The sequence below is a fragment of the Pocillopora damicornis genome, chromosome 9 (assembly GCF_964200805.1).
Source record: "Pocillopora damicornis chromosome 9, jaPocDami1.2, whole genome shotgun sequence".
Classification (NCBI taxonomy): Eukaryota; Metazoa; Cnidaria; class Anthozoa; order Scleractinia; family Pocilloporidae; genus Pocillopora; species Pocillopora damicornis.
This window is the reverse complement of record NC_142678.1, coordinates 7,420,913-7,430,551: the sequence shown is the minus strand read 5'-3', so window position 1 is coordinate 7,430,551 and position 9,639 is coordinate 7,420,913. Positions and strand designations below refer to the sequence as shown.

The 9,639-nt window shown below is 40.1% G+C and overlaps 1 protein-coding gene across 2 annotated transcripts; it reads right to left on the bottom strand.

The window, feature by feature from the left end:
• Positions 1-2,560: 2,560 nt before the first annotated feature.
• Positions 2,561-7,695, bottom strand: LOC113684542 (potassium channel, subfamily K, member 16). 2 transcript variants are annotated; one of them, XM_027201935.2, is made up of 3 exons: positions 7,090-7,695; positions 5,282-5,652; positions 2,561-3,148 (listed from the first exon to the last, which is right to left on the bottom strand). In XM_027201935.2, the coding sequence occupies exons 1-3, from the start codon at positions 7,451-7,453 to the stop codon at positions 2,750-2,752; spliced, it is 1,134 nt and encodes a 377-aa protein (XP_027057736.2). In that variant the 5' UTR covers positions 7,454-7,695; the 3' UTR covers positions 2,561-2,749. The 2 variants fall into 2 exon arrangements, with proteins under 2 accessions (XP_027057736.2, XP_089037611.1); XM_089181485.1 differs by having other exon boundaries at positions 2,561-3,130; positions 7,090-7,575.
• Between the last annotated feature and the right edge of the window lie 1,944 nt (positions 7,696-9,639).

Below are 9,639 nucleotides of genomic sequence, written 5' to 3'. Positions count from 1 at the left end.
CGGTGGAATGGTGGAACGGTGGAATGGTGGAACGGTGGAATGGTGGAATGGTGGAATGGTGGAATGGTGGAATGGTGGAATGGTGGAATGGTAGAATGGTGGAATAGTGGAATGGTGGAATGGTAGAATGGTAGAATGGTAGAATGGTAGAATGGTAGAATGGTGGAATGGTGGAATGGTAGAATGCTGGAATGGTGGAATGGTAGAATGGTGGAATGGTGGAATGGAAGAATGGTGGAATGGTGGAATGGTAGAATGGTGGAATGGTGGAATGGTAGAATGGTGGAATGGTAGAATGGTGGAATGGTAGAATGGTGGAATGGTAGAATGGTGGAATGGTAGAATGGTGGAATGGTGGAATGGTGGAATGGTGGAATAGTGGAATGGTGGAATAGTGGAATGGTGGAATGGTGGAATGGTGGAATGGTGGAATGGTGGAATGGTGGAATGGTGGAATGGTAGAATGGTAGAATGGTAGAATGGTAGAATGGTAGAATGGTAGAATGGTGGAATGGCGGAAAATGACCCCAAATCCTAAAACATGGAACGGCGGAAAATGACCCCAAATCCTAAAACACGGAACGGTGGAAAATGACCCCAAATCCTAAAACACTGAACGGATGTCAGGGCATGTTGCACAAATTTTGTACAGACACCAAGCGCTTGGCCCATTTATCCCTACGACGATAACGCGTGTGACTAAAATTAAGCGTTATTAATTTTTTTTCTTTTACTGAGTGGTATAAATAATAATGAACCATCATGCATGAAAGATAGCTGCGCTTTCGCTTTTTCAAGCATCATTGCACACGGTTCCATGCACACAGCTTGAAACCTAGCGATATGTTCACTTTTAATCCCAAGGAGTATTTTTGCCTCTTTGAGGAAAAGACGCTTTTCCTTCTCGTCCTCACCTAACAGTTTTTTGATTACGACCTTCTCAGAATTGTTTCTCGCCACAAAAATCAAACCATAGGATCCTCGACCGATAGCCTCTTCTTTGTCTCGCAACTGCTTCCATGCGAATAATGGTAAACCATGACAATCCAAAGATCCGTCTGAATTACACTTCCCTTTCAGGAAGGGCAATTTAAACGCCATAAAGTTGACGATTTGCAATTTGTTAAGGAACAGAAGAAATCCGCTGAACGAATTGGTGAAATAGCCTCTTTTTTGTCCAGAAAATTTTATTTCTTCCGCTGATATGTAAGCCGTAAATTTTACAGTAGGATGGTGGTGTTTTGGACACCTGGTCGCGAAGACATTCTTCAAATTCTTCTTGACGGCTTCCTTCTACTAACTTCCTTTTGTCTTTTCACGCCATGAGAAATTCCCACGCGCGTGACACCCTGCAAATCTCTCTTCACCTAGTGTTCTCAAGTCCCAAAACTTATTCGGGGATGAAAAAACGCTCGTATTGAAGGCTCGTAACGAGGGCTTGCTCTCACGCTAGTCTAAGTTTGAAGCTGGGGCTGAACGTCGTTATATTTTGAGAAGCCTGAAAACGTTCCTGTGATGTTCTCACATTTACAAGCATATGAGATATTATTGTCTCAATAAATCAATGCAGACGTGACCAGGAAACGTATCAAAGTTACAATTGTTTATTGTAATGTGGTATGTCAAGTTGGTTTTCACATGCTGTGCGACTTTTTATGCCGCGACTAAAACTCATGGCAAATTTAGCATAACAAAAGGTAACTAAACAGGTTTACAACGCGAAAACGCAGCTATCTTTCATGCATAATGGTTCATTATCATTCATACCACTCGGTGAAAGAAAAAAAAATTAATAACACTTAATTTTAGTCCCGCACGTTATCGTCGTGGGGATGAATGAGCCAAGCGCTTGAGTGTTTTTGTACAAAATTTGTGCAACATGCCCTGACATCCGTTCCGTGTTTTAGGATTTGGGGTCATTTTCCGCCGTTCCGTGTTTTAGGATTTGGGGTCATTTTCCACCGTTCCGTGTTTTAGGATTTGGGGTCATTTTCCGCCGTTCCGTGTTTTAGGATTTGGGGTCATTTTCCACCGTTCCGTGTTTTAGGATTTGGGGTCATTTTCCGCCGTTCCGTGTTTTAGGATTTGGGGTCATTTTCCATCATTCCGCCATTCCACCGTTCTGGCTTTTAGGGTCGCCCTTGCGGGGAGGAAATTTTAATTAATTAGATCCTAGTCCCTCAAAAGCGCGCTGGGAGTAGTGTTTGACACGTCGATTGTTTTCTTCAGTAGATAATCTCAATAGTCTATTTTCTCAAAACTATGCAATGGCACTTGATCAGACCGATAGAAATAGATCAAATAAAGAAAAAATAAAGCTCTCGGTATAGAGCGAGCTAAGACTTTTACCATGCGATCAATGTGGTTTGGCATTACTGCTGGTCCAAAGCTGGTTCAAGTTTTTGAAGCAGTACTGTTTTGCCACCCCTCTGCATCGCACATCGCATCTACTCAATGAAACACAAATTATTTTCATCGCACAAAATTTGAAATTGAGTTACCCCTTTTAGTTACTAAATGGCTATAATGTTTATTTGTATCGATCCAACCGCATTCTAAGCACGCTCACAAACTCGCATTTATTTTCTTTGATCATGACAGCTCACTCTGTTGTTTCATAAACGCCAATAGTAGTGACTGTCGTAATACAGTAAATGACTACTTTCAGTTACACGTGTAGTATGCTGGGTTTCATTTCACGCCAGACACTTTCCAGCCTGTATGTATTGTGGAAAAAATCTCAAATTTTTTATTCTTGCAGGGTTCCATAATGTTTGCCATCGGCCTCTCGATTTATTTTCAGCCTTGTAAAATGTTCTTCATCCTCTCGGCCAGGACCAGACCTCTCGCCATCAGACCGAGGCTCAAGATCTGACATCGCTATCCTTTCTCCTTTTTTACCTTTTCTCCTATTGGATTTGCGAGCCTGGTCTCTATCAGCGGTTTCTCCTTGTTGCGTGCGAGCGTTGATGCCCTCGGCCGAGTCCCCTTGCGTTGAGAAGAGTTGCAGGATCTTCGTGTGGAGACCAGTCTTTTTCAGCTGAGCCATGAGGCTCTGCGCGCAGAGGTTGATGGTTATGGAGACGATCGACAATCCGATATATAGGAGCATCAGGTTGATCCAGATACCCTGAAATATCAATGCAAGCTGTTCGGGACGTTGAGGAGAGAAGAAAACAAAATCATGCAGTTATCGTCATGCACATGCAATAGTTTACACTAAAACTGACTATTTATGTGGCAAGACAGGAAAAAAAAAAAAGAACTGAACTAGTGAACTAACTAAGCTTTCTTCTTTCCTCAGTGTCAAACAATGAGAACGTTAATGACAGGTATGTCACGTGGACAAGAACATGCACGTGATTTGCTCGTGATGTGTTCGTGCTTGGGCATGTGCAGGTGCAGACAAGTATTCAGCGTTTCATTTATTTTCTCCTCAGATATGATTGAGAGAATGAAGAAATAAATAAATATAGGTGGCTCAGTGAGCTTTATCTTTACAGCCCATCGAAAGCAAATAGACACAAACCCCATATTCAGGTGTTTGGCAGAGTACTTAGTGCGCATTTTAAAGGGGGAATTAGTTTAGCATTTAATGTAATAATTAGTCAAGCATGGATATCATCGTACAAGGAAGAACATTTCAATCGTGTTGATAGGCTACGTGCTCATGAAGAAAGGCTGTGCACATGAAGAGCGAGTGGTTGGCGAACCTCTCCTATACGCGGTCCGCTGTAAGAAACGTTCCTGCTCGTCTAAGAAGAGATAGTTAAGTGGTAAAGTTAGTGCAAGTTTTGAAATGTTATAATCACATTGCATCAGCGACACTGCGGTGTCACTATGTTGTACGCTATTGTGATGTGATAGCTGGTGGCACAAGTATGATGGGCGTTGGTATGTTGTCCAAGTGACACCTTTGGTCGATGGACTTGATGATCAAAAGCTTGAGATGGCAAGTGAGTGAATTTATTGGAGAAGGGCAATGAAAGAAGAGAGATAAACACAATACAAACATTTCATCAATTACATATCCAGACTAAGTACGTATATACCATACAGGTGAATGGTGCTTTTCGCTCGCGCTGATTAGCTGATTCGGAGGTGATTTAGCAAATACCATTTACCTCCGAACAGCCGAAGAGACAAGATCGCGCGTCAGTGATTTAATTTCTAACCATGTTTTGATTCATAAAATAGAACAGAAAAGTAAACGGCGCGATAGTAGCAGCAGAGTGAAAACGAGGGAGTGTTGTCATTGCGCTACCCGACCCAAACTTCCCTCAATTTTCTTTACTCTTCTACTCCTGCGCCATTTACTACCGCACTTCGCTTTACCAGCTGAACACCCGGGACAGGATAATATAAACGATAATTTGAAACCAATTAGGAAAGGACGTAGACAACATGTTAGTGTGAAGCTTGATAAGAAATCGTTTAAGTCTAATGGAAAAAACGAAGAGAAAGACCTCCGCGGATGATCTAAAATGCGTTAATCCATTCGAAGCTTCAACATCCCGCGTTAGGCAACCCCTCCTGGCATTTGCACTTTTGAAGATTGGCTGGTTCAATTCTCGCCCCCGGGCCAAAACTGCGTTCAAATGTCAGACCAAATTTTGAACGTTGCCTGTGTGATCAACAAATGTTGTCGAATTTAAAAAGTATCAGTTTTTGGTGCTGCTGCATGCCATTAGGGTTTCTGCTTATAAGCATCATTCTACGACTCGTCCATTAAAACACGTGTCTTATGCTGGAAAGACTTGACAGGTCCGGTTCAAATGACTCACTTTAGTTAGGCAAGGTTCAAATTCCCTACCCCTCTGGGCATGAACGACGGTAAAATTCCCGTGGGTTGCCGGGGGATGTTTAAACTTCAAATTGATCGGTGTATAAAAGAGGTTGTATTTTAGAATAGATGTAGGTTAGCGAAAAAGACGGAAAATCGTATTAAATGCATCAGCAACTAACTGGCAAAGGAATAATTATGATAACAGGGGTAATGATAATGACAATAATGAAAATAACTGATAATGATTGGATAACAAAGATAGTTACGATGATAATAATATCAACAATAATTCTAATAATGATATTAAAAAAATTCAGAAATTTAAAATAAATTTTCGCGTAGAGCTTTATGCGACAAGAACTTGGGATGGTACAATGAGCGAGCTAATTTTCCTCAAACTTATACTCTGTCACAACAGAATTTGCATAACAAGCTAGTGTGAAAATTGGCTTGTGTGACAGGCCCGTTAATCGGAGCCAATTAGGGGATACTTACCGCTTGAGATCGAGGCACGATATCTCCAAATCCAATGGTCGTAAATGTGATAAAGATGAAATACAGCGCCGTGCCAAAATCCCATCCCTCCAGAGCGCAGTACATCGAAGACATAATCGCTAAAAATACGAAGATGATCGGCAATGCAATCCAGACAGGTGCATTGATCTGTGTATCTGCAGACTCGAACTCGTAGTTACTATGGTAGGCTCGAATGCGGTTCACTAGCCAAGCGCATGCGTTGTTTAGGTAGTGTACGATGTGATTTCCCACCACGGCTAACAACATCAGGGTCAAAGGTATTCCAATGAGAGCGTATATAATACAGAACATGCGACCGCCCAATGATATCGGGGCTAGGTTACCATAGCCTAAAAGAAATGAAAAAGAACAAAGTTACCAGGGCAGTATAAGGGCATCACCAGTAGGCGATTTGAATGAGGTTTTGAAACCCTTATCACAACCGCTCGCTCTTTTTCTGTGCTTTAATTTTTATAAGGAGTCCATTAAACGTTAACTATCAGTTTGGAATCGCTTTTTGAATAATTGAATAAAGTAAAAATCACTTTTTGAATAATTGCACATGTCGATTAGCATCTCAGAAATTTAGGTGGAAGTTTTCAAGATTATTGTTTGAAATTCGTTTCAATCGTCTCCATCCTTGTTCCGGCTTATCCTGGATGGATGGCAGGTCCAACGCGCAGGTCATTCTCAGCAAATCGTCCCGTTTCTCAAAAAAAAAAACGTGGTATTCCCTTAAGTTTGGATGAAGTGAGGATTGGATAGTACAGTGCGTTGCACATGCCAAGAAAACAAAGCTATGACCTGGTTTGGACTCGAACCCAGTCTACTTGATCGCGGGTCCAAGCCTTCAACCGCCATCAAGCTGTTTTGTTTCTCACTTGATCTAAATGTGTTTGTTTACAATTCGCCTTTCATTGGCTATTTAGTGTGACCTCTTAAAACTCTGTTAACGCTGCAGTTTTTCCTCATTCTCTTCTCTATCTATATGTCATAAGACCTTGTATAGTTTTTCATGTATTTTCACCAAACTTCCTCACTCCAGATTAAAATTCTACCTTCAAAACCGTTTTTTATGATTGCCTTTCGTGCATAAGCCGAGGGTTCCTGTGGGAAGAAGCGTACGTGTTGTGGGCAGGACAAAAACTCCAGAACCAATAGGATATTTTGTCGTTGGTAAGATAACATCTTCCTTATTAAAGAAAATTTCTTAATCTAAACAATGGGAAAGCAGGATGTTGATTACATGTTAACGAGCGTTTTAACCGAAATTGATTTTGGGGATATATACTTTTTTGTTACTGAAAAAGTTATCATCGAGAACCACGCAAGTTGTAGTGAAGTTTATAAAATAGATACTTTTCAATAAAATATTTTCAAATTATGTAAGGAGTCCTGGAGAGTTGTTGAAAAGATTTCCAAGTTATTTTTCTAAGAATTGTTTTATTTTTATTCATCCGCAATTGATAACAAAGATAAATCATTTTTTTCATTTTGAGTGTAGGTTTTTATCATCACTTCGAGGTAGTATATCTTTGATACCATGCAAGAAGAGAGAGATTTCCATCTCACCCTTGCATATTCTTATTTAACTCCAGCACTAACCTGAAATACTCTAATATCAATAAAATTAGTTCATTCGGAACTGAAAATTCAAATCATCAGAGATTAAGTTATCACCATTGGAATGTTTTCCAGCTTGCCTAAAAAAAATGTTTTTTAAGCAGTTAAGTTGCGTTAACTAAAATGAGTAAGTAGTTGCAGTAAAATTATGACTCAAGCCTTACCGATTGTTGTGACTACAGTTGTGGCGAAGAAGAGCGAATTCGAAAAACTCCAGTGCGGTCTGGAAACAATTATCCTTTCGTTTTGAATTTTCTCAAACTTATCATTAAGATTTTTCAATGAGTCTGTTTGTAAACCCTTAACAACTTCTTTGCTGTCAAAATCTGACGGCAGCATTCTCTTTCCAAGTGACGTTTCCTTCAAAGTTTCCAAAAACAAACTCGCATCGTCTGTCGTTGTATATTTCGTTTTAGGTTCATACTCTATAGATTCAAAGATGAGCCCTCCTAAGTAAAGATAGATTAAATTGGCCAGAAACAGAACCAAAGGAACCAAGTTTTTTCGTTGAGTAGGTGTTAACTCCATAGCTGAGAATTAACAGGTTTTTCCAAAATTCTGTTTTTCCTTGCCAGATACGCTGAAGACTTGGTCTTGGCGCTTTGCTATCAAACTTTGCAAACGCGTAGGCTTCACTGTGTTATTGCGTTCAATTATTCATCGCCGACTGCGATTGTTTTGATTATCGCTTTGATTGGATAGTCAAGTCCGTGTGTTTTCACCAAGATATCTTTTTCAGTATCTAATTCGTCAGGCGAAAACAACATAAAAGCAGACAATTGCGATGGCGAAGGAATTAAACCGAGAAAGGAAACTTCTAGAGTGTACACTAACATAAATAAATTATAAATTTTAGCGTTTGAAAATTTCTGTTTGTTACAAAATCATAGCCCTTATTAAAATTTGCCCATGCTCGAGTAATTGCTTCAGATTAAATTCTGTGGTTAACGCTTAGTTTTACAAGGTTCCAATTTTCCTCAGGTCTGCGTAAAGCCGAAACGTCACGATAAGATTTTCGACGAGAAATGTTGCTTCAAAGTGTAAAAATTGAAACAAAAAGATTATTGTTTGATCTATGGGAGGACAACATCAAAGTTGCCGGAATAATCCTTTCCATGGCCAGGTTTTGTTGAAACACTCTGCTCCCTCTTCAAAGAGGTTGATTTTTTCAGTCGGTCCAATAGTCCATTTCACAGTTGTGTGCTTGATTGCCAAGCGATTGAACAGGAGTGAGGCTAAGGGTGACCTTGTTATGATACAAACATTACTGCTTCTAAAATGCAATTTTTTTTGTTGTTATCACGCTAGCTAGATACTAGTCTCTATCACAACAAGGTCACCTTCAGCTTCACTCCAAATCCAAGGCTTGGCAACTAAGTACACAACCGATGTGAAGTTTATATGAAATAATTCATATTTGTACTGCGGTTGTAGATGAAAGTGAAATGTGATCATCGCAGTAAATTTTCCAATTTAAGCAATTGGAATGAAGAAGCCTGAAAAAAATCAGGGCTTCAACGGGATTCGAACCCGTGACCTCCGCGATACCGGTGCGATGCTCTACCAACTGAGCTATGAAGCCACACATTGGGAGCGAGGTCAATTTATTGAGTTCATATCTTCCCGTGCAGTGAAAATGATGTGAAGTTTATATGAAATAATTCATATTTGTACTGCGGTTGTAGATGAAAGTGAAATGTGATCATCGCAGTAAATTTTCCAATTTAAGCAATTGGAATGAAGCAATTGCTTAAATTGGAAAATTTACTGCGATGATCACATTTCACTTTCATCTACAACCGCAGTACAAATATGAATTATTTCATATAAACTTCACATCATTTTCACTGCACGGGAAGATATGAACTCAATAAATTGACCTCGCTCCCAATGTGTGGCTTCATAGCTCAGTTGGTAGAGCATCGCACCGGTATCGCGGAGGTCACGGGTTCGAATCCCGTTGAAGCCCTGATTTTTTTCAGGCTTCTTCATTCCAATTGCTTAAATTGGAAAATTTACTGCGATGATCACATTTCACTTTTAAGTACACAACTGCAAAAGGGCCTATTTTCTTGTTACCAAAATTTGAAAATTAGGGAGAGGAGGAGGGGGAATTCTCAACAGTTATTGACGAGGATCATGCAGTTTATTACAATCAACCCCTGGATATAGTTTGTCGCTAAGAAACTGCGCAAGTAAATGTTATATCTAAGAATACGACTCGAAAACTCCAAGAACCAGGCTAGAACTTGGACCTTATGATCTCGATCCGGATTGCAGCAAGCTTGCCATTCGTTCCATCCGGTCAACTCATCTTCAACACCTCTTTGTCTTTGCATCTCCCTCCTCCCCCTCCGCCCCACTTCGTGCGACATGAACTCAAGATATCAGCTGGTTGTTGCGTTTGTCCACGGCACTTTTCATATTACCTCTAGAGATCTTGCTAAATTTTATTGCAAAAATGTCGTCACATGATTTATATGAATTTATTTATTCAAATCTTTATGAAAGCACAAGAAAAGCTCATGAAAGCTGTTATTGTGTTCAATCGAATGTGGGCGCCTGCTAAGCGATAGATAATCTGTATTGTTGTAATCGTGTTTGTCTGGGTTATTTGCCTGTAACGTATCAAATGGTCCTTTAGTTTTTTTTCGTAGGAGTTTGCGATCAGTGAGGTAGAGGCAGTTTACTTAGTGGACCCAGAACAGAGTTAG